Here is a 24,644-nt window from a genome sequence, read left to right as displayed (position 1 = left end):
TCCAGGTATTATCTTTTAGAAGGTGCTAGATAAATGAGAAGTAGAGTCTAATTGGTTGCTATGGGCAACATACCATCTTAAATAGAACTCCCATCTTAGTAAATTTACCCCTCTGTGCCTATCTCAACAGTACAAAACAGATCTACTCTTGGATTTATTATAACAATTGCACTGGGTTATTTTACACATTTCTATCCACAGCCATGCAAGCTGATCCAAGATAGAGATATTTTAACATTCAAATTCTAGGTGTATGACTAGTGTAGTAATATGCTGCATTCTCCATCACTGGGCATTTCCCTGTGTTTAGGAGACAGGGAGATGTCACAGAAAGGTGATAGCCAGAGTATTAGCTCTTATGTTCATTAATAGAAACTATCGTACACCTCTCTCTTCTTCAAGGTCTTCAGCCTCTGGGCCAGAGTCCAGCTCTTCTACTAAGACGTATTCATATTCTCCCCCGTCATTCACACTTGTGACTGTGGCTTCTGTTTTAACAGTCTGTCTTTCCGGTTTACAGCCACAATGTATGATCAAGTCATCATGTATGTGACAGTGCATCTTTTCCAGAACTTCTTGGTCTGGTTCTATGCACTTATCCTGGGTTTCCATCTCCTCAGAGTCATATTTTGCCAAAGGGTCATAAACAGGATCTCCTTCTAAAACCTTATTTTCTTCACCTGCAGCATCTGCCGAATCACTTTCTAGATCAGGTTTGTGGTCTCTTGAATCTGTGGTCTCATCTTTATCCTCTGGAAGATTAATAGGCTTAGTATAATCTCCAAGTATCTTGTTAATTGAACACGTGTCCAGTCCCTGTGCTTCTAAAAGACCCTTGGCCCATTCAACGTGATGCTGATACCTGAAAATATTTTAGTATTTTCCACATTACTACATTTACGACAAAAACAGACAATATAATGGACAAAATACGTAGTTTTGGTAGATTTATCTTCGATAACTCTATTTCTCCTAAGTCCACAGTATCCACAGGATAAACATTGGGATATAAGGTAGCGTCAGTGGATTGGCACCAACGATCAAAGCTTTTGGCCTCCCAGAATGCTACGGGACAGTTCCCTATATCCCCGCCTCCTGGCTCAGGCAATTCAGTTGTTTTGCAAAGCTCAAGGCATGAGCATCATAGACAGCCCTAATCAGGCAAGAAGAATACACATGCAAACCCTTCCGTACAAGAAGGAAAAGGTTAGTAGGTGAAAGGATCCTCAAATCAGGTGCGGCAGGGTGGAATCCCTGTGGAATTATTGACAGTAAGTCTACCATAACTACGTATTTCTCCTGCAGGGTCCACAGGTTATCCACAGGATAAACATTGGGATGTCCCAAAGCAAATTTAGTGGTGGGGACGCTCCTGATTGGACAGGATAATCCTTCGCCCGAATTCAGTGTCCTGAGAGGCAAAGGTATCAAAGGCATAATGTCTAATGAATGTGTTAATGGAAGATCATTTGGCTGCCTTACATATCTGCTCAGCTGAAGCATCACGTTGTGCTGCCCATGACGGACCTACCTTACGGAGTAAAGTGAGCAGAGACATTAACCGGAATAGGGAGATCAGCTTGAGAATATGCTTCTGAAATCATCAGTCGAATCCACCTCGCCAGTGTCTGCTTGTCAGCAGGCCATCCGCTCATGTGAAATCCGTAGAGAACGAAGAGAGGGTCTGATGGTACTGGTACGATCCACGTAGATCCTTAAGGCACGGACTACATCCAGTGATGCATCTCCCGCAGAAAGGTCCGGCCCTTGGAAGGCAGGGACTACAATTTCTACATTAAGTTGGAATTTAGACAACACCTTAGGAAGATAACCAGATTTGGTTCTGAGAACCGCTCTATCTGGATGAAAAATCAGAAAAGGAGGGCGACATAACAATGCTCCTAAATCTGAAACTCCTCTAGCTGAAGCCATAGCCAGTAGAAAGAGAACTTTAGCTGTCAACCATTTAAGATCCACTTGCTTTAGTGGTTCAAATGGAGCAACTTGAAGCGCCTTTAGGACTAAACTTAAATCTCAAGGCACTGTAGGAGGAACAAAAGGAAGTTGGATGTGAAGCATTACCTGGAGAAAAAAAAGTGCGAACATCCTGAAGGTTAGCAATTTTCTTTTGGAACCATACAGTCAATGCTGACACTTCAACTCTCAAGGAAGCCACCCGTAGACCTTTGTCCATTCCTGCCTGAAGGAATGCTAGGACTCTGGAAACTCTGACAGACCTAGGGTCAAATTTCCGGTCACTGCACCATTGAATATAGGCTTGCCATATTCGGTCATAAATGCGAGCTGAGGATGGTTTCCTTGCACTGAGCACTGTTTGAATTACCTGTTGTGAGAATCCTCTTGCTTTCAGGATGGAAGTCTTAAGAGCCACGCTGTCAAAGACAGCCGATCCAGGTGCTTGTAATAGCAAGTACCCTGAGACAGTAGATCTGGACGTTGAGTGAGTAGGAATGGAGCATCCATCGACAGCCTCTGCAGATCTGTGTACCAATGTCTTCGGGGCCAAGCCGGAGCTATTAGTATCAGGGCGCTCTTTCCTTGTTTTATCTTTCGCATCACCCTGAGCAACAGGGCGATTGGTGGAAACACATAGGCCAGACGAAAGTCCCATCTTACTGACAGGGCATCCACAAAGGTTGCTTTGGGATCCTTTGTTCTTGACCCGTATGCGGGAACTTTGTTGTTCTGACGAGACGCCATGAGATCTAATCTCCAGTAACCCCCACTTGTCTACCAGAGTCTGGAAGACCTCAGGGTGTAAAGCCCATTCTTTTGTATGAATGGCTTGTCGACTGAGAAAATCCGCTTCCCAGTTTAGGACTCCCGGAATGAACACTACGGACAAAGCTGGATGATGAAGTTCTGCCCACCTTAACGTGTGGCTTACCTCCATCGTTGCTTTTTGGCTGCGAGTTCCTCCCTGATGATTGAGTTACGCTACAGCTGTTGCAGCGTCCGAGCAAATTTGAACTGGTTTCCCCTGAAAGATGTCCTTTGCCTGAATGAGTGCCATACAGTATATATGGCCTGAAGTTCCAATATATTTATTGGACAAATTTCTTCCTTGGTCCACTGCCCTTGGAAGCAACTTCTTCCTGACACTGCTCCCCAGCCCTGAAGACTGGCATCCGTTGTCAGAACTTCCCAATCTGATATCCAAAAGGGTCTCCCTTTGTCCTGATGGGATGTCTGTAGCCACCAGGCTAATGACCTCCTTACTTCCAGAGGAAGGACCATAGTCTGCGTTTTTATTTTCTGATGTAACCCATTCCATTTGGAAAGGATCAGACGTTGTAGAGGCCTCAAGTGGAACTGAGCATACTCCACCATGTTGAATACCGACACCATAGATCCCATCACACGCATTGCTGCATGAATGGATACACTCTGAGTGTGTAGCAGCTCCTGGATCCTTGACTGAATTTGGGATATTTTGTTCAGAGGTAAAATTACTCTCTGAAGGCCCAAATCCAACACAGCCCCCAAATGAGTTTGTGATAGAACCAGGGGCGACTTTGCCCAATTTATGAGACAACCGTGTCTCTGTAAACAAGCTATTGTCTGTTGCAGATGACACTGAAGCAATTCCTGAGATTGTGCCAGGATTAATAAATCGTCGAGGTATGGAAAAATCCTTATCCCCTGCTGACGGAGATAAGCCGCCATTAATTTCTGGGCCTGCTTTGGATTATTCAGGAGGCTTTGGTGAAAGCTAAAACAGTTTGCACATAATCTATTTTGAACCAGATACTGAGAGGTTAACCCAGCTTTGCAAGACAAACATGAAAGGAGTGCTAGTGCTGCTGTGGAGAGTGTATCCTCCTCACCCTTGCCTCTCTTAGACATGATAAACAAATCACACACCTGTACAGTGTTAACTACAAAATTGTGACTGAAATCACTTTAAAACTTGATACATACAATCCGACCCCCCCCCCCCCCCCCCCCCGCTTTGTACCAGCATTGAGGATCGGAATACACAGAAACTGACAGAAATAGTAAGGTCAGCAATCACACTAGCAATCAGTCACAGGTTATACATTAATATAATACGCAATCTGAGCACATATTCAACTAGATACATTTCAAGTATGTAGGAGAAACATATTACTGCATTACCTTATACAGGACTTTAAACATATTCAGTCGCACAGCGAAAGAAACAGCAGCAATAGTTTACAGACTCATATGCATCAGGCACTTATCCAACTACTCATACTTAATGGTAGGTAGAGACTTAATGCTGTATCACCTGGCTCAGGAGAGTGGGATACAGGGAGACTTCACCCCGCTTCCAGGATCGATCAATACGTTAGTGAACGCTGAGTGGATCCAGACGCTAATAGTGTACACAAACGCCCAGTGAACACAGACGCCCAAGTGAACACCGACGCACCAGTCACAAAGCCACCTAAGCTGCGACTGGGTCCTTTATATACACAGCGTCTCAGATGGAAGCGGGAAATCAGTTCATGGCGGGAAACTCTGAGGAAACTGGTCATGAACCAGGGGGAGGGGCGACTAGGGGAGCGTCTTACTCCCCACTGCTGGCATCAACCCCGGGATCACGGCCTCACACTAATCCCTGGAGCCAGTGATCCCTGGGGCCTAGTGCTGGTGTACCCGAGGTGTCAGCTACTGTTCGGTAGTCTCCTCCCGAAAACAGTGCGGCTGTGTCATGCGTCTCCCCCACTAAGCGGAAACGACGCCTCACCTTCTCCCCGTGCTTCGGCCACAGCCTGGTAACGTCCGCTATACTTGCTAGTACATCCAACACAGACGCCCGCCGAAACAGCACTGTACACATGGGTAAGTGTTGTCGCGACCCGGTGGAGAGTTGTTGGAGCGACCCTTTCTAAGGTGCGTGTAAGACGCTTTTTTAGAAATCTTGCTCAAAAAACGTAAGACTATAAAACGAGATTTATGGTAAGAACTTACCGTTGTTATATCTCTTTCTGCGAGGTACACTGGGCTCCAAAGGGAATGACATTGGGTGTAGAGTAGGATCTTGATCCGAGGCACCAACAGGCTCAAAGCTTTGACTGTTGCCAGAATGCATAGCGCCGCCTCCTCTATAACCCCACCACCGTGCACAGGAGCTCAGTTTTTGTTAACCAGTCCAATGCAGTAGCAGGCAAAAGAGACGCCAACTGTTAGTAGCCACATACACCACATTCTCACAACAGGAGAAAGTGCCAGCGGCTAATGCCATACAAACCCAAAGAAGCTAAGTGCGTCAGGGTGGACGCCCTGTGGAGCCCAGTGTACCTCGCAGAAAGAAATTTAACAACGGTAAGATCTTACCAGAAATCTTGTTTTCTGCTGCGGGGTACACTGGGCTCCACAGGGAATGACATTGGGGATGTCCTAAAGCAGTTCCTTATGGGAGGGGACGCACTGTAGCGGGCACAAGAAGCATCCTGGGAGGCGGATGTATCGAAGGCATAGAACCTTATGAACGTGTTCACTGAGGACCACGTAGCCGCCTTGCACAATTGTTCAAGGGTCGCACCACGGCGGGCCGCCCAAGAAGGTCCAACAGACAGAGTAGAATGAGCCTTAATAGTAGCAGGAGCTGGACGACCAGCCTGTACATAAGCATGTGCAATCACCATTCTAATCCATCTGGCCAAGGTCTGCTTGTGAGCAGGCCAGCCACGTTTGTGAAAACCAAACAGTACAAAGAGAGAATCAGACTTCCAGATAGGAGCTGTCCTCTTCATATAGATACAGAGAGCCCGTACCACATCCAAAGACCGCTCTTTGGAAGACAATTCAGGAGAGGCAAAGGCCGGAACCACAATCTCCTTATTAAGGTGGAAAGAAGACACCACCTTAGGTAGGTACCCGGGACGTGTTCTAAGAACTGTCCGGTCACGGTGAAAAATCAGGTATGGTGACTTACAGGACAAAGCACTCAAATCCGACACCCGGCTGGCAGAGGCAATAGCCAGCAGAAACACCACCTTAAGAGAAAGCCACTTAAGGTCTGCCAATTCAAGAGGCTCAAACGGAGACCCTTGCAATGCCTCCAGAACCACGACAAGTCCCAAGGAGCCACAGGTGTCTCGCAAGGAGGTTGAATCCGCAACACACCCTGAGTAAATGTATGAACATCAGGTAAAGTTGCAATTTTTCCCTGGAACTAAACCGACAAGGCCGTACTAAACTTGTAAGCGTCATGATTGTTAGATGTGCACCAAGCAAAGTAAGAATTCCAGACCCTATGGTGAATCCGAGCAGAAGCCGGTTTCGGGCCTTCAACATGGTTTAAATGACCGCCTCAGAAAATCCTTTGGCCCTTAAGACGGAAGCTTCAAGAGCCACGCCGCCAAAGCCAATCGGGCTAAATCCTGATATGCACAGGGGCCCTGAACGAGGAGATCTGGGCGCTGCGGAAGTAGAAGGGGACGCTCTATCAAGAGACCCTGAAGGTCTGAGAACCAATGCCGTCTGGGCCACGCTGGAGCGATCAGAAGTAGGATTCCTCCTTCTTGCTTGAACTTCCTTATCACTCTGGGCAGGAGTGACACCGGAGGGAACACGTATGGCAGCCGAAAGTTCCATGGAATTGCCATCAGTCAGCTCTCTCAGGGACGTGACGGTAGTTACAGGCAGAGCCGAGTATACCACCAGCCGCGCCACCTGCGAATCCACTGGCAGGGGTGTTTCCCAATTTTTACTTAGCTCCGCAGCGGGGGAGGGGGGCGGGGTGGACTAGCGAGCCAGCATCTTCTTGTGAGTTGTGAATTTCTTTCCTGGATTTCCCCAGGACTCCTGACGTATGTCGACTAAATGGTCAGAGTGAGGTAAAACTTGTTTAACCAATTTCTGACGTTTAAACCTGTCCGGTTTCTTAGGGGCAGCATCAGGATCCGGGTCATCATCAACTTGAAGAATGAGCCTAATAGCCTCCAACAAGTGAGGAAAATCCACCTGTGAAACAGCTTCCCCATCAGAAGTATCGGGATCAGAATCTGTGGGGTCAGTATACACGCCATCTTCATCAGACGAGGTGTCTGGGATGTTGGTGGGTTGTGAGGAAGTAATTGCCCGCTTAGAGGACCCCTTGGTCTAAGGCGGGCGAGGGTTAGACTTCTGAGTAGTCAGTGATTGGTTCAGTTGCTGTAACTGATTGGACAGATGATCTGCCCACGGCGGGTTAACCGCGGGGACCATAAGCAGTTGTACCGGCACAGGAGGTCCCATAGGGGGCTTTAGTCTAGTTACCAGCGTATTCAATAGTGTATAGAAGGTAGCCCAAGGTGGGTCATTTTGTACCCCCATTGCTACAGTCCCACTGGGGGGCAAGGAACCCCCAGAACCTGAACCCTCAGCTGCTATGTTATCCTCAAATGTGTCTGCAGCGTCAACACCATGCAATGTGGGATCAGCCCCAACGCGTTGCCCTTTGTAGCTGACATAGACAAAAGCTCAATGCAAGGCAACACTGTACAATATCAGCAGCACAGTACCTGATAAGAACCCCCTGTGCAGTGTATTTCAGCACAAACAGGGAATTCTAGAGGTATATGGTGACTAAAAATCACAGAGAAAAATACACACTGAGTATATCCTGTGAACTACCTATATTAAATGATAAACCTGACACACTTAGCCTCCTCAGGTTATAGAATATAGGGATAGCAATCTGAGTGAGATACACGAAATGGAGGTCACACAGCAGCTATATGCACACACACATAGTCACATTGTACAATGCAGAAATTATGACATGCAATAAAACTGCACTGGACTAGCAATACATAGAAGTACTAAGTATAGCTATACACTCAATAGATACAACAATGCACAGTAAACACTGGATGTATATCACAGGGTACTTGTACTAAATAACCCTGACTAAATGCACTTTTTCTTAACTAACACTGTCAGCAGACATGTAGAACACTTAAGTGTCCTGTAAAATGCACAGCGCAGATAGGCAGGCGGCTTTACAGAGGAGGATTTGCCCAAACAGTCCCAGCATCAGCTCAGCTTGTCCTAATGGCGCCCAAACGCTGACAGGGAGTGAGGGAGAGAGAGAGATATGCAGCTCCAGGGCGGGAACATGTACTCTAAATAGCGCCCTGGGGCTGAGGGAGGGTCTACAGGTCAAAGCCTTATCCCCCTTGTGGACTTCACCACCGAATACTGGGAGCTTAAATAAACGATTTTATGAGAAAACCGACCTGTGCCCATGCCCTGGTGGTCTAGTGGGGTCCCTGTACTGCCACAGTGTCCACACTGGCCGCGCGGGATAGCGATTTACAGCGGGTCCCGCCGGGGGGACCCACTTACCTCCTCATTGAGTGCGGCCACGCGATCCAGGAGAACAGTGGTCGGGTGTGTGACTAATTTGGAAGAAAACCGGAGCCTCCGCTGTAGGTACCCAGCAACCAGGGCGCGGGAGTGTACAGCGCCGCTGGGGGAGATGATGGAGCTGCAGCAGGAGATGTCTGACTGACATCTAAGGCTGTGTACACACGGTGAGATAAATCTGGGAGATTTTGACTATATAGTCAAAATCTTATGAAAAGTTAGTGCATATCTCATGGTGCTAGGCAGCTTGCGATACAGATTCGATCCCGATGCGCGCTCCCGTGGGGTAGGTATCGTAAGGCTAGATAGACTGTGCAGGCAAGTCAATCTTGACTATCTAGTGTACAATCTAGTACAAAGTATAGTCAAATTTGGAACTTAGTCAAAATCGTACATAGACAAAATCTTAAGCACAGATTGTACAGATTTTGACTATCTGGGCTCTGGGGGAGTTCAAGGGAAATCGCATAGTCAAAATCGAACATAGCAGGGATCTCACCGTGTGTACAACACAGTCAGTGTCTCTGCTGCAGCCCTTGAAGTCTTCAATTTTCTTTAAAAGCTTCTTCTCAGGGCTGCTGGAGCAGCCCCCTGTTGTATGCCTGCTTGCTGCATGGCACCAACTACAAAACGGAGCTCCTGTGCACCGAGGCGGGGTTATTGAGGAGGCAGCGCTATGCATTCTGGGAAGAAGGTCAAAGCTTTGAGCCTGTTGGTGCCTCGGATCAAGATCCTACTCTACACTCAATGTCATTCCCTGTGGAGCCCAGTGTATCCCGCAGCATAAAAATAATAAGATTTTAAACCTACCGGTAAATCTTTTTCTCCTAGTCCGTAGAGGATGCTGGGGACTCCGTAAGGACCATGGGATAGACGGCTCCGCAGGAGACATGGGCACTGTAAAGCTTTAGAATGGGTGTGCACTGGCTCCTCCCTCTATGCCCCTCCTCCAGACCTCAGTTATGACTGTGCCCAGAGGAGACTGACAGTACGAGGAAAAGGATTTTGTTATCTAAGGGCGAGATACACACCAGCCCACACCATACACACCGTACAACATGGTATACAATAACCAGTTAACAGTATGAACAAAACAGCATCAGCCAAAGGCCGATCTCAACTGTAACTTAACCCTTAAGTAAGCAATAACTATATACAAGTCTTGCAGAACGTTTCCGCACTGGGACGTGCGCCCAGCATCCTCTACGGACTAGGAGAAAAAGACTTACCGGTAGGTTTAAAATCTTATTTTCTCTTACGTCCTAGAGTATGCTGGGGACTCCGTAAGGACCATGGGGATTATACCAAAGCTCCAAAATGGGCGGGAGAGTGCGGATGACTCTGCAGCACCGATTGAGCAAACATGAGGCCCTCATCAGCCAGGGTATCAAACTTGTAGAATTTGGCAAAAAGTGTTTGACCCAGACCAAGTAGCTGCTCGGCAAGCTGTAATGCCGAGACGCCTCGGGCAGCCGTCCAAGAAGAGCCCACCTTCCTAGTGGAATGGGCCTTTACCGAATTTGGTACCGGCAATCCAGCCGTAGAATGAGCCTGCTGAATCGTGTTACAGATCCAGCGAGCAAAAGTCTGCTTAGAAGCAGGAGTGCCAACCTTGTTGGCTGCATACAGGACAAACAGTGCCTCTGTTTTCCTAACCGTAGCCGTTCTGGCTCAATAATCTTTAAGGCCCCGACTACATCCAGGGACTTGGAATTCTCCAAGGCCCCGTAGCCACAGGCCCACAATAGGTTGGTTCATATGAAATGACGAAACCACTTTAGGCAGAAATTGAGGACGAGTCCTCAACTCTGCCCTATCCGCATGGAAAACCAGATAGGGGCTCTTGAAAGACAAGGCCGCCAATTCGGACACCCGCCTCGCAGATGCCAAGGCCAATAACATGACCACTTTCCAAGTGAGAAACTTCGATTCAACTGTTTGAAGCGGTTCAAACCAGTGTGACTCAAGGAAACTTAACATCACGTTAAGGTACCATGGTGCCACTGGGGGCACCAAAAGAGGTTGGATGCGCAACACTCCTTTTACAAAAAACTGGACTTCTGTGAGAGAAGCCAATACCTTCTGAAAGAATATGGATAAGGCAGAAATCTGCACCTTAACGGAGCCTAACTTTCGGCCCATATCCACTCCTGTCTGTAGAAAATGGATAAAACGTCCTAGTTGGACATCCTCAGTAGGAGCATTCTTGGCTTCACACCAAGACACGTATTTTCTCCCGAAACGGTGATAGTGATTCGCCGTAACATCTTTTCTAGCTTTAATAAGAGTAGGAATGATCTGGAATACCCTTTTAGCTAGGATTTGGTGTTCAACCGCCATGCCGTCCAACGTAACCACGGTAAGTCTTGGAACACGCACGGCCTCTGTAGTAGCAGGTCCACCCTGAGAGGAAGGTGCCCCTGAAGATCTGCATACCAGGCCCTTCGAGGCCAATCTGGAACAATGAGTATCGTCTGCACTCTTGTTCGTCTTAAAATTCTCAATATTTTTGAGATGAGAGGAAGTGGAGGGAACACCTAGACCGACTGAAACACCCACGGTGTCACCAGGGCGTCCACCGCCGCTGCCTGAGGGTCCCTCGACAATACATCCGAATCTTCCTGTTGAGGCGTGATGCCATCATGTCTATTTGAGGAAGTCCCCAACGACTTGTCACTTCTGTAAAGCCTTCCTGATGAAGTTTCCACTCTCCTGGATGGAGATCGTGTCTGCTGTGGAAGTCTGCTTCCCAGTTGTCTGGAATGAAGACCGCTGACAGTTTGCTTACATGATTTTCCTCTCAGCGAAAAATCCTGTTGGCTTCTGCCATTACTGCTCTGCTTTTTGTCCCGCCCTGGCGGTTCACATGCGCCACTGCCGTGACGTTGTCTGATTGGATCAGAACAGGTAGGTTGCGAAGAAAATTCTCCGCTTGTTTGAGGCCGTTGTAAATGGCCCTTAATTCCAGCACATTGATGTGTAGGCAAGCCTCTTGGCTTGACCGTATTCCCTAAAAAAAAATTCCCTGTGTGACTGCTCCCCATCCTCGAAGGCTCGTGTCCGTGGTCACATGAACCCAATCCTAGTGCCGAACCTGCGACCCTCTAGAAGGTGAGTACACTGGAGCCACCACAGGAGAGAGAGAGAGACCCTGGCCCGGGGGGACAGGGCAATCTTCCAATGCATGCGCAGGTGGGACCCTGACCACTTGTCCAGAAGGTCCCACTGAAAAGTCCATGTGGAATGGCCTCGTAGGCCGCCACCATCTTTCCTAATACATGAGTGCATTGATGAACTGACACTCTTTTTGGCTTTAACAGGTCTCTGACCATGTTCTGGAGTACTTGGGCTTTTTTCTCTGGGAGAAAGACCTTTTGTTTTTCTGTGTCCAGAATCATGCCCAGAAACGACAGTCGAGTTGTTGGAACCAACTGCGACTTTGGTAGATTTAGGATCCAGCCGTGTTGTTGTAGTATTCTCAGGGAGAGAGATACGCTTTGTAACAATTTTTCCCTTGAACTCGCCTTTATTAGGAGATCGTCCAAGTACGGGATAATTGCGACGCCTTGCTTGCGCAGGAGCACCATCAATTCCGCCATTACCTCGTCGGGGCCGTGGAACGCCCAAATGGCAACGCCTGAAATTGGTAAGAACAATCCTGTACAGCGAATCTCAGGTACGCCTGATGAGGAGGATATATGGGGACATGAAGGTATGCATCCTTTATGTCTAGTGACACCATAAAAACTCCCCCTTCCAGGCTGGAGATCACTGCCCGGAGAGATTCCATCTTGAATTTGAACCCTTTCAGATATAGGTTCAGGGATTTTTAGATTCAGAATGGGCCTGACCGAGCTATCCGGTTTTGGGACCACAAAAAGCTTGAATAAAACCCCTTCCCCCGTTGTTATCAGGGGAACCTTGATAATCACTTACTGATGATACAGTTTCTGTATGGCAGCTGCCACTGTTTTCCTCTCTGGGAAGGAAATTGGCAAGACCGATTTGAAAAATCGGTGAGGAGACACATCTTCGAATTCTAGTTTGCATCCCTGGGATACAATTTCTACCACCCAAGGATCCAAGTCCGACTGAACCCAGACTCGGCTGAAGAGTCGAAGACGTGCCCCCACCGGCGCGGAGCCCCAGCGTCATGCAGTGGATTTTCCAGAGGACGGGAGGCTTTTTGTCCCTGGGAACTAGCCGTAGGAGGCGCTGTTTTCCCTCTACCTTCACCTCTGGCGAGGAAGGAAGAGTCCCGACCTAAAGGACTGCCTCTGATATTGAGGTGTTTTCCTTTGCTGTGGGGTAACATAAGGCAAAAAAGAAGATTTACCCGCGGTAGCTGTGGTAACCAGATCCGCGAGGCCCTCCCCAAATAAAACTTCACCTTTGTAAGGCAAAGCCTCCAAATGTTTTTTTTTTTTTTTTTATCTGCATCACCTGACCATTGGCGGGTCCACAGGGACCGTCCAACAGAAATTGCCATGGTATTGGCTCTTGCACCCAACAGCCCAATATCTCTCGCAGCTTTTCTCATATATAATGCTGCGTCTTTAATGTGACCCAAGATCAACAAAAAGGTATCTTTATCTAGGATGTCAATGTCAGATGACAAGGTATCTGCCCACGCTGCAGCTGCGCTACCCACCCATGCCGACGCTACTGCCGGCCTTAGTAGGGCACCCGTATGTGTATAAATCGATTTTAAGGTAGTTTCCTGTCTGCGATGAGCAGGATCCTTGAGGGTTGCCGTATCTTTTGACAAGCGCGTTAAAGCCTTGTTTACCGTGGGTGGGGAATCCTACCGTAACCTGTCCTGGGAGTGGAAAGGTTACGCCATAATAATTTTCTTGGGAATCTGCAGTTTCTTATCTGGAGTTTCCCAAACTTTTCAAACTGGGCGTTCAGCTCGTGAGATGGGGGAAAATTTACCTCAGGTTTTATTTCCTTAAACATGCAGACCCGTATGTCAGGGACAGAGGAGTCCTTAGTGATACGCAAAACATATTTTATTGCAGCAAACATATATTGAATACTCTTGGCCACCCTTGGGTGCAACTTAGCATCATCATCGTCGACACTGGAGTCGGAATCCGTGTCGGTATCAGTGTCTACTACCTGTGAAAGGGGACGTTTCTGAGACCCCGAAGGGCCCTGTGACACAGTCAAAGCTATGGATTGACTCCCTGCTTTTTCCTTGGACTCAGCTTTGTCCAATCTTTTGTGTTTAAAACATTCCACATATCCATCCAATCAGGTGTCGGCGGCGCCGACCTAGACACCACAATCACCTGCTCTGCCTTCTCCCTAGATGAGTTTTCCACCTCAGACATGTCGACACACATGTACTGACACCCCCACACACACTGGGATACCTAATATTATGGGGACTGACCCACAATAAGGCCCTTAGGAGAGACAGAGAGAGAGTATGCCAGCACACACCCAGCGCCGCTGTACACGGAGACAAAAATCCCAGTCTGTCAGCGCTTTTTATATACATGTGTAAAACACTCTTTTTCACAAATTTTTGCGCCAAATAACGTGCCCCCCTCATTTTGACCCTCTGTACTAGGTAACAGCAGGGGAGAGTCCGGGGCCGCTTCTCTGCAGCATGCTGAGGAGAAAATGGTGCTGGTTAGTGCTGGAGGATCAAGCTCCGCCCCCCGACGGCGGGCTTCGGTCCCGCTCTAAATCTTTATACTGGAGGGGGATTTGGATTTATATAGCCTCTACAGTATATATAAGTACTTTGCCAGTGTTATCTGAGGTATATTTATGCTGCCCAGGGCGCTCCCCCTGCGCCCTGCACCCTTACTGTGGTGCCTGTGTGTGTAAGCTGGGAGCAATGGCGCGCAGCGTTACCACTGCGCGTTACCTCATGAAGATCTGAAGTCTTCTGCCGCCTTTGAAGTCTTCTTTCTTCTTATACTCACCCGGCTTCTATCTTCCGGCTCTGTGAGGAGGACGGCGGCGCGGCTCTGGGACGAACTACAGGGTGAGACCTGTGTTCCGACTCCCTCTGGAGCTAATGGTGTCCAGTAGCCTAAGAAGCAGAGCCTATCATTTAAGTAGGTCTGCTTCTCTCCCCTCAGTCCCACGAAGCAGGGAGCCTGTTGCCAGCAGTGTTCCCTGAAAATAATAAACCTAACAAAAGCTTTTTCAGAGAAACTCAGGAGAGCTCCCCTGCAGTGCATCCAGTCTCCACTGGGCACAGGAATTAACTGAGGTCTGGAGGAGGGGCATAGAGGGAGGAGCCAGTGCACACCCATTCTAAAGCTTTACAGTGCCCATGTCTGCTGCGGAGCCGTCTATCCCATGGTCCTTACGGAGTCCCCAGCATCCTCTAGGACGTAAGAGAAAATAAGCTTATGGCTGCCAAAAAATAGGATTTTAATACCTACCGGTAAATCCTTTTCTCTTAGTCCGTAGAGGATGCTGGGGACTCCATAAGGACCATGGGGTATAGACGGGATCCGCAGGAGACATGGGCACACTATAAGACTTTGAATGGGTGTGAACTGGCTCCTCCCTCTATGCCCCTCCTCCAGACCTCAGTTAGAAAACTGTGCATAGGGAGACGGACATTTCGAGGAAAGAATTTATTGTTTAAACACGGTGAGTGTTATACCAGCTCACACCACAATATACCGCAGAACGTGGCATTCAAAAGAATACCAGCCAACGGCATGAAAAATACACAGCCACATGCTGAGATAATATGTAACACAGCCAGTGTGTCAACCCAACCAATAAAAAGACACCGCCTACCATGGCATGCACAACATCAGCAACAGCCTGACAGAAAAGAACCACCACAAGAGTGTAACCATAACCAATTACTGCAGACACAGTACGCACAGGGACGGGCGCCCAGCATCCTCTACGGACTAAAGGGCTCTACACATATGGCGATGTGCCGCCGAGGTGCCCGACGGCCGATACGGCCGACGGGCGACCCGGCGGCGGGGGGGGGGGGGGGGGGCAGTGACGGGGGGAGTGAAGTTTCTTCACTCCCCCCGTCACCCGGCTCCATAGACGTGCAGGCAAATATGGACGAGATCGTCCATATTGGCCTGCATGCACAGCCGACGGGGGACCAGCGATGAACGAGCGCGGGGCCGCGCATCGTTCATCGCTGGAGCCTCCACACTGAAAGATATGAACGAGTTCTCGTTCATTTATGAACAGAGCCTCTGTTTCCGCAATCTGAGCCAAATTGGCGACATAAAAATTCAAAGCTCTGACTACATCGAGAGACCTTGAATCGGCTCAAGTAACCACAGGCATCAAATAGGCTGGTTTCTGCGAAACCACTGTTGGCAGAGCTATTATCCGAGTTCTCAATTTCGCTCTATCCACCTGGAAGATCAAACAGGGGCTCCTGCGAGACCCAGCCGCCACATCCGACACCCGCCTTGCGGACGCCAAAGCCAAAAGCATGACCACTCTCCAAGAGAGAAAATTTAACACCACCTTTCAGAAAGGTTCCAATCATTGTGACACAAGAAAACTCAACACCACGTCAAGGTCCCACGGTGCCAATGGGGGCACAAATGGAGGTTGGATGTGCAGTACTCCTTCCACGAATGTGCGAACTTCCGGAAAGGTCGCTAATTCTTTCTTGAAAGAAAATTAAATGTTACGCCCTAGCGGCTTACTTACACCACAGCTGTCAAGTCGTCCGACAGAATTAACACGGCAGATCACAAAGCATATGTTCATTGAAAATAGCTCTTAATTCAAGAAAGCATATTGCAGACAAGCTTCCCAGCTTGACCTTTTCCTCTGGAAATACTTCCCTTGCAAGGACTGCTACCCAGTCTCGGAGATCTGCATGCACGGACACCAGGATCACATCCTGGATTCGAACCTACTTCCCTCTAGGAGGTGAGAACTGAGCAGACACCACAGGGGCGATATCCTGGCCCTTAGGATTATATTCCGGCGCATGTGCAGGTGAAACCCGTACCACATTTCCAACTGGTCCCGTGAAAACCACTCTGGCATTTGACCTGCTCACTGAAAAGCCTCTTAGGCTGCACCATCTTCTTCATCAATAGAACATAGTGATGGATTGTCACTGCAAATCTGATCCAACTCTGGATCCTCAGACCTCTTTCCACAGGAAAACCCAGAACTTCAACTGTTCAGTAACTACTCTGATACCCACCTCTGACATCTGCGTCGTTGGGAACAACAGCCATTCCCTGTATTGAAGAACAGTCAGAGAGAAACAACGATTTGCACCACTTGTTTCTTGACCTCGCCTTAATCAGGAGAGCGTCTCAGTACAGAATGACAATAGCTCTTATTATTGAAAGAACCCATCAGACTGCCATCACTCCGGTGAAATGGCAAAGACAATCCTGGATATCAACCCAGGTAGGCCGAATGCGGAGAAACACGCATTTAACCCCTTTTCTACCTTTACGTGCTGGAGCTCTCTGGTCTGAATCCATCCTGTAGGTCAACCACGTAAAGGGAAATCTTTATTTATTTTTATTTATTTTTTTACACAGGGACAGCAGGACAACGCCCTGAACCTGACGCAACTCTGGTATGGCGTCGCGTACTACCTCGCCTTCCAGAGGGGAAACGGCAAGATCTATTTGAAAAATCAGTGAGGGGAAACATCCGTAAACGCCAGAATGTCCCCCTTTGTATTCTATACTTAACTCACAGGTCCTAGTCCATTCCCGGACTGACTGAAAAGTAGTAGACGAGCTCCCACCGGAGTAGGCTCCAGCCAGATAGACCCAGCGACATGCGGTGGATGTGGTAGAAACAGAAAACGACATCCACTTCTGCGAACCTAACAAGGCTGCAGAACTCTTACCTTTTCACCTTCCACTATCTGCACCGAAAGGGAAAAAAAAAAAGAACGGTATCGAACCGGTTAAAATGATTGTAGCCCACAACAGAATGTGTCACCAACCGTTGTAAAGGAGTCTAACTCACGAAGTTAGATTTACCAGTAGTATCAGCCGAGACTGACTGAACTGAGGCATATCTCTCGGAGTCAGCCTCAGCATTCCCCCGGCCACATCTCCTGCGTTCGCACGGTAGCCTGCCGCAATGTTATAGAGAAGAATCAACATAAGAAACATCCCCTCTCTTTTTAGGGTAATACTATCGGATGCCTTTCCGAATATAAACACTCCCCCATGTGCATGTAATGCAAATAATAAGATTTTACTCACCGGTAAATCTATTTCTCGTAGTCCGTAGTGGATGCTGGGACTCCGTAAGGACCATGGGGAATAGCGGCTCCGCAGGAGACTGGGCACAACTAAAGAAAGCTTTAGGACTACCTGGTGTGCACTGGCTCCTCCCTCTATGACCCTCCTCCAGACCTCAGTTAGGATACTGTGCCCGGAAGAGCTGACACAATAAGGAAGGATTTTGAATCCCGGGTAAGACTCATACCAGCCACACCAATCACACCGTATAACTCGTGATACTATACCCAGTTAACAGTATGAAATATAACTGAGCCTCTCAACGGATGGCTCAACAATAACCCTTTAGTTAACAATAACTATATACAAGTATTGCAGACAATCCGCACTTGGGATGGGCGCCCAGCATCCACTACGGACTACGAGAAATAGATTTACCGGTGAGTAAAATCTTATTTTCTCTGACGTCCTAAGTGGATGCTGGGACTCCGTAAGGACCATGGGGATTATACCAAAGCTCCCAAACGGGCGGGAGAGTGCGGATGACTCTGCAGCACCGAATGAGCAAACTCTAGGTCCTCCTCAGCCAGGGTATCAAACTTGTAAAATATAGCAATGTGTTTGACCCCGACCAAGTAGCTGCTCGGCAAAGTTGTAAAGCCGAGACCCCTCGGGCAGCCGCCCAAGAAGAGCCCACCTTCCTCGTGGAATGGGCTTTCACTGATCTAGAATGCGGCAGTCCAGCCGCAGAATGTGCAAGCTGAATCGTACTACAAAACCAGCGAGCAATAGTCTGCTTTGAAGCAGGAGCACCCAGCTTGTTGGGTGCATACAGGATAAATAGCGAGTCAGTTTTCTTGACACTAGCTGTCCTGGAAACATAAATTTTCAGGGCCCTGACTACGTCCAACAACTTGGAATCCTCCAAGTCCTTAGTAGCCGCAGGCACTACATAGGTTGGTTCAAATGAAAAGCTGATACCACCTTAGGGAGAAACTGGGGACGAGTCCTCAATTCTGCCCTATCCATATGGAAAATCAGATAAGGCTTTTATATGACAAAGCCGCCAATTCTGACACACGCCTGGCCGAAGCCAAGGCCAACAGCATGACCACTTTCCACGTGAGATAATTCAAATCCACGGTTTTTAGTGGCTCAAACCAATGCGACTTCAGGAAATCCAACACCACGTTGAGATCCCACGGTGCCACTAGAGGCACAAACGGGGCTGAATATGCAGCACTCCCTTAACAAAAGTCTGAACTTCAGGCAGTGAAGCCAGTTCTTTTTGGAAGAAAATGTACAGAGCCGAAATCTGGACCTTAATGGAACCCAATTTTAGGCCCGTAGTCACTCCTGACTGTAGGAAGTGCAGAAATCGACCCAGTTTAAATTCCTCCGTTGGGGCCTTCCTGGCCTCACACCAAGCAACATATTTTTGCCATATGCGGTGATAATATTTTGCGATCACATCTTTCCTAGCCTTAATCAGCGTAGGAATGACTTCCTCCGGAATGCCTTTTTCCTTTAGGATCCGGTGTTCAACCGCCATGCCGTCAAACACAGCCGTGGTAAGTCTTGGAACAGGCAGGGCCCCTTCTGCAGCAGGTCATTTCTCTGAGATCATTTCTTGAAGTTCTGGGTACCAAGCTCTTCTTGGCCAATCCGGAACCACGAGTATAGTTCTTACTCCTCTCCTTCTTAGTATTCTCAGTACCTTGGGTATGAGAGGCAAAGGAAGGAACACATACACCGACTGGTACACCCACGGTGTTACCAGAGCGTCCACAGCTATCGCCTGAGGGTCCCTTGACCTGGCGCAATATCTTTTTAGCTTTTTGTTGAGGCGGGACGCCATCAGGTCCACCTGTGGCCTTTCCCAATGGTGTACAATCAATTTGAAGACTTCTGGATGAAGTCCCCACTCTCCCGGGTGGAGGTCGTGCCTGCTGAGAAAGTCTGCTTCCCAGTTGTCCACTCCGGGAATGAACACTGCTGACAGTGCTAGCACATGATTTTCCGCCCATCGGAAAATCCTTGTGGCTTCTGCCATCTCCATCCTGCTTCTTGTGCCACCCTGCTGGTTTACATGGGCGACCGCCGTGATGTTGTCTGACTGGATCAGCACCGGCTGGTGTTGAAGCAGGGGTCTAGCCTGACTTAGGGCATTGTGAATGGCCCTTAGTCCCAGAATATTTATGTGAAGGGAAGTCTCCTGACTTGACCATAGTCCTTGGAAGTTTCTTCCCTGTGTGACTGCCCCCCAGCCTCGAAGGCTGGCATCCGTGGTCACCAGGGCCCAGTCCTGTATGCCGAATCTGCGGCCCTCTAGAAGATGAGCACTCTGCAGCCACCACAACAGCGACACCCTGGCCCTTTGAGACAGGGTTATCAGCCGATGCATCTGAAGATGCGACCCGGACCACTTGTCCAACAGATCCCACTGGAAGATCCTTGCATGGAACCTGCCGAATGGAATTTCTTCGTAAGAAGCTACCATCTTTCCCAGGACTCGCGTGCATTGATGCACCGACACCTGTATTTGTATTAGGAGGTCTCTGACTAGAGATGACAACTCCTTGGCCTTCTCCTCCAGGAGAACCCTATTTCCTGTTCTGTGTCCAGAACCATACCCAGGAACAGTAGACGCGTCGTAGGAACCAGCTGCGACTTTGGACTATTCAGAATCCAGCCGTGCTGTTGTAGCACTTCCCGAGATAGTGCTACTCCGACGAACAACTGCTCCCTGGACCTCGCCTTTATAAGGAGATCGTCCAAGTACGGGATAATTATAACTCCCTTTTTTTCGAAGGAGTATCATCATTTCGGCCATTACCTTGGTAAATACCCTCGGTGCCGGGGACAGACCAACGGCAACGTCTGGAATTGGTAATGACAGTCCTGTACCACAATTTTGAGGTACTCCTGGTGAGGAGGGTAAATGGGGACATGCAGGTAAGCATCCTTGATGTCCAGTGATACCATGTAATCCCCTTCGTCCAGGCTTGCAATAACCGCCCTGAGCGATTCCATTTTGAACTTGAACCTTCGTATATAAGTGTTCAAGGATTTCAATTTTAGAATGGGTCTCACCGAACCGTCTGGTTTCGGTACCACAAACATTGTGGAATAGTAACCCCGTCCTTGTTGAAGGAGGGGTACCTTGATTATCACCTGCTGGAAGTACAGCTTGTGAATTGCCGCCAGTACTACCTCTCCTCGAGGGCAGCAGGCAAGGCTGATTTGAGGTAACGGCGAGGGGGAGTCGCCTCGAACTCAGGCTTGTATCCCTGTGATACTACTTGCAGAACCCAGGGATACACCTGTGAGCGAGCCCACTGGTCGCTGAAGATCCTGAGACGCGCCCCCACCGCACCTGGCTCCACCTGTGGAGCCCCAGCGTCATGCGGTGGACTCAGAGGAAGCGGGGGAAGATTTTTGATCCTGGGAACTGGCTGTCTGGTGCAGCTTTTTCCCTCTTCCCTTGTCTCTGTGCAGAAAGGAAGCGCCTTTGACCCGCTTGCTTTTCTGAAGCCGAAAGGACTGTACCTTATAATACGGTGCTTTCTCAGGCTGTGAGGAAACTTGGGGTAAATATTTTCCTTCCCAGCTGTTGCTGGGGATACGAGGTCCCAGAGACCATTCCCAAACAATTCCTCACCCTTATAAGGCAGAATCTTCATGTGCCTTCTAAAGTCAGCATCGCCTGTCCACTGCCGGGTCCCTAATACCCTCCTGGCAGAATGGACATTGCATTAATTCTGGATGCCAGCCGGCAAATATCCCTCTGTGCATCCCTCATATATAAGACGACGTCTTTAATATGCTCTATGGTTAGCAAATAGTATCCCTGTCCTGACAGGGTAATAGACCACGCTGCAGCAGCACTATCCATGCTGAAGGCAATTGCAGGTCTCAGTATAGTACCTGAGTGTGTATATACAGACTTCAGGATAGCCTCCTGCTTTTTATCAGCAGGCTCCTTCAAAGTGGCCGTATTCTAAGACGGCAGTGCCACCTTTTTGACAAACGTGTGAGCGCCTTATCCACACTAGGGGATATCTCCCAACGTGACCTATCCTCTGGCGGGAAAGGGTACGCCATCAGTAACTTTTTAGAAATTACCAGTTTCTTATCGGGGGAACCCACGCTTCTTCACACACTTCATTCACTCATCTGATGGGGGAACAAAACACTGTCTGCTTTTTCTCCCCAAACATAAAACCCCTTTTTATGTGGTACCTGGGTTAATGTCAGAAATGTGTAACACATTTTTCATTGCCGAGATCATGCAACGGATGTTCCTAGTGGATTGTGTATATGTCTCAACCTCGTCGACACTGGAGTCAGACTCCGTGTCGACATCTGTGTCTGCCATCTGAGGTAGCGGGCGTTTTTGAGCCCCTGATGGCCTTTGAGACGCCTGGGCTGAGAAGCCAGCTGTCCCACAGCTGTTACGTCATCCAGCCTTTTATGTAAGGAGTTGACACTGTCGGTTAATACCTTCCACCTATCCATCCACTCTGGTGTCGGCCCCACAGGGGGCGACACCACATTTATCGGCATCTGCTCCGCCTCCACATAAGCCTCCTCATCAACCATGTCGACACAGCCGTACTGACACACCGCACACACAGGGAATGCTCTGACTGAGGACAGGACCCCACAAAGTCCTTTGGGGAGACAGAGAGAGAGTATGCCAGCACACACCAGAGCGCTATATAATGCAGGGATTCACACTACCCAAAGTGATTTTTCCCTTATAGCTGCTATAATACACAGATCTGCGCCTAAATTTAGTGCCCCCCCTCTCTTTTTAACCCTTTGAGCCTGAAAACTACAGGGGAGAGCCTGGGGAGCTGTCTTCCAGCTGCACTGTGAAGAGAAAATGGCGTCAGTGTGCTGAGGGAGATAGCCCCGCCCCTTTTTCGGCGGACTTTCTCCTGCTTTTTTATGGATCCTGGCAGGGGTATTTTACACATATATAGCCTCTAGGACTATATATTGTGATTATTTTGCCAGACAAGGTGTTAATATTGCTGCTCAGGGCGCCCCCCCCCAGCGCCCTGCACCCATCAGTGACCGGAGTGTGAGGTGTGCATGAGGAGCAATGGCACACAGCTGCAGTGCTGTGCGCTACCTTGTTGAAGACCGAAGTCTTCTGCTGCCGATTTTCAGGACCATCTTCTTGCTTCTGGCTCTGTAAGGGGGATGGCGGCGCAGCTCCGGGACCGGACGATCGAGGTCGGGCCCTGTGTTCGATCCCTCTGGAGCTAATGGTGTCCAGTAGCCTAAGTAGCCCAAGCTAGCTGCAAGCAGGTAGGTTCGCTTCTTCTCCCCTTAGTCCCTCGTAGCAGTGAGTCTGTTGCCAGCAGATCTCACTGAAAATAAAAAAACCTAAAATAAACTTTGTTTTTCTAGGAGCTCAGGAGAGCCCCTAGTGTGCATCCAGCTCAGCCGGGCACAAGATTCTAACTGAGGTCTGGAGGAGGGTCATAGAGGGAGGAGCCAGTGCACACCAGGTAGTCCTAAAGCTTTCTTTAGTTGTGCCCAGTCTCCTGCGGAGCCGCTATTCCCCATGGTCCTTACGGAGTCCCAGCATCCACTTAGGACGTCAGAGAAAACTACAAAGCATAGAAATAAAAGATCACTTAGCTTCCTGTGTACGATCCTTTGTGACAGGGCCCTGTGTCGACCAGGAATTGACTTTCACAGTATTCTATCCACGTCGGGAAAAGAATAAACATTTTGACTCCATGTGAGGATCTGAGACCAACTCGTCACGGCCGACCTAGAGCTTTATCAACAGAGCGACCAGCACATGAGAAGGAATACTATTACTTCAGCATTCATTATAAATTATAATATGAATATACATAACGTAATACACAATATATATATATATATATATATCTCATACATATAAGCGGATTGTCCCGGAACCGTCGGGTCCCTAGTGACATTAATGTGTTCTGAATGTGTATGACCATGTACTGAATGCCCCAGTTGTGGATCTAACAGGAAACCTTATGGTCGACAGAAAATCTAGTATACGTCGACAGCAGGGAGTAGTAACCAGGCAAAATAACAGTCTTGCGACCCGAGGGGTCCGAGGGAAGTATACATAAATAATTTTAATAACACTCCCCCACACATACTACCATGTCTGTGCTCGAGCTACACGCCCATGGAACCGTAATATACATATAAATATATATACAGGTATTAGGCAGTTATAGCATGTTAAATTACACCCAGTAATAACAGTTGGTGCCGACAGGGTCACCCACATACTACTGTGTCTCCCCTACAGTGTTTACTTTTGACAAGCATACAACTACCGACCTGTTGAATCTGCATCTACTGTACCAAGTACCAACAGGCATCGGCGATGCAGACAGTGATTCCCATAGCTGTTTGTGACAGAGCACTCACACATGACGACACATGTGGACTATAGTGGGTATATCTGACAGGGAACACACAGATGAATATGCACAACAATGATTACATGCCCATTATCTAAAAATAGTGCTATATTTCCCTCAATATAACACTTAAAACACTGTGTCCCCCCTCGTTTGCACTGTACACATTATTGGCAGGGACAGAGAGAAAATGGCGCTGAACACTGTTGTGGGGGCTAAGCCCTGCCCCTTTTCGGCGAGCTTCAGCCCCATTATAATATAGTTTTTATATGCAGGAAGGAGACTATATTGCTGTCCAGGGCACATCCCCTGCGCCCTGCACCCATGTAAACCCATTGGTGTGTGGGAGCAATGGCCCGCAGCGCGACCGCTGCTGTATACTGGCGGGGGTATCGTACACGGTGCCCGGGGCCCGAGTATGCGTTCTTGCCAGTGTAAAATCGACCCTCAGTAACTGCTGCCCAGAGCGCTGCCCCCCAGCGCCCTCCGTTACTGAAGTCTTTTGCCGTCTGAAGCCTTCCGTTCTCCTCATACTCACCCGGCTTCTTTCTTCTGGCTTCTGTGAGGGGGGTGACGGCGCGGCTCCGGGAACAAGCAGCTAGGCGCACCAAGTGATCGAACCCTCTGGAGCTAATGGTGTCCAGTAGCCTAAGAAGCAGAGCCCTTGAACTAAGAAGAAGTAGGTCTG

The 24,644-nt window shown here is 48.6% G+C and overlaps 1 protein-coding gene across 2 annotated transcripts in view; it reads right to left on the bottom strand.

The window, feature by feature from the left end:
- The window catches only part of TSEN2 (tRNA splicing endonuclease subunit 2), a 56,596-nt gene that overhangs the window by 15,182 nt on the left and 16,770 nt on the right, over positions 1-24,644 (bottom strand). For both annotated transcript variants that reach the window (XM_063940779.1, XM_063940778.1), the window contains exon 5: positions 385-862. In XM_063940779.1, coding sequence (XP_063796849.1) covers positions 385-862 — 478 coding nt within the window. The remainder of the gene's footprint in view (positions 1-384; positions 863-24,644) is intronic.

Source organism: Pseudophryne corroboree, chromosome 9 (assembly GCF_028390025.1).
Source record: "Pseudophryne corroboree isolate aPseCor3 chromosome 9, aPseCor3.hap2, whole genome shotgun sequence".
Classification (NCBI taxonomy): Eukaryota; Metazoa; Chordata; class Amphibia; order Anura; family Myobatrachidae; genus Pseudophryne; species Pseudophryne corroboree.
Note: the sequence above shows the minus strand (reverse complement) of the source record. Positions and strands in the feature narration are given on the sequence as shown.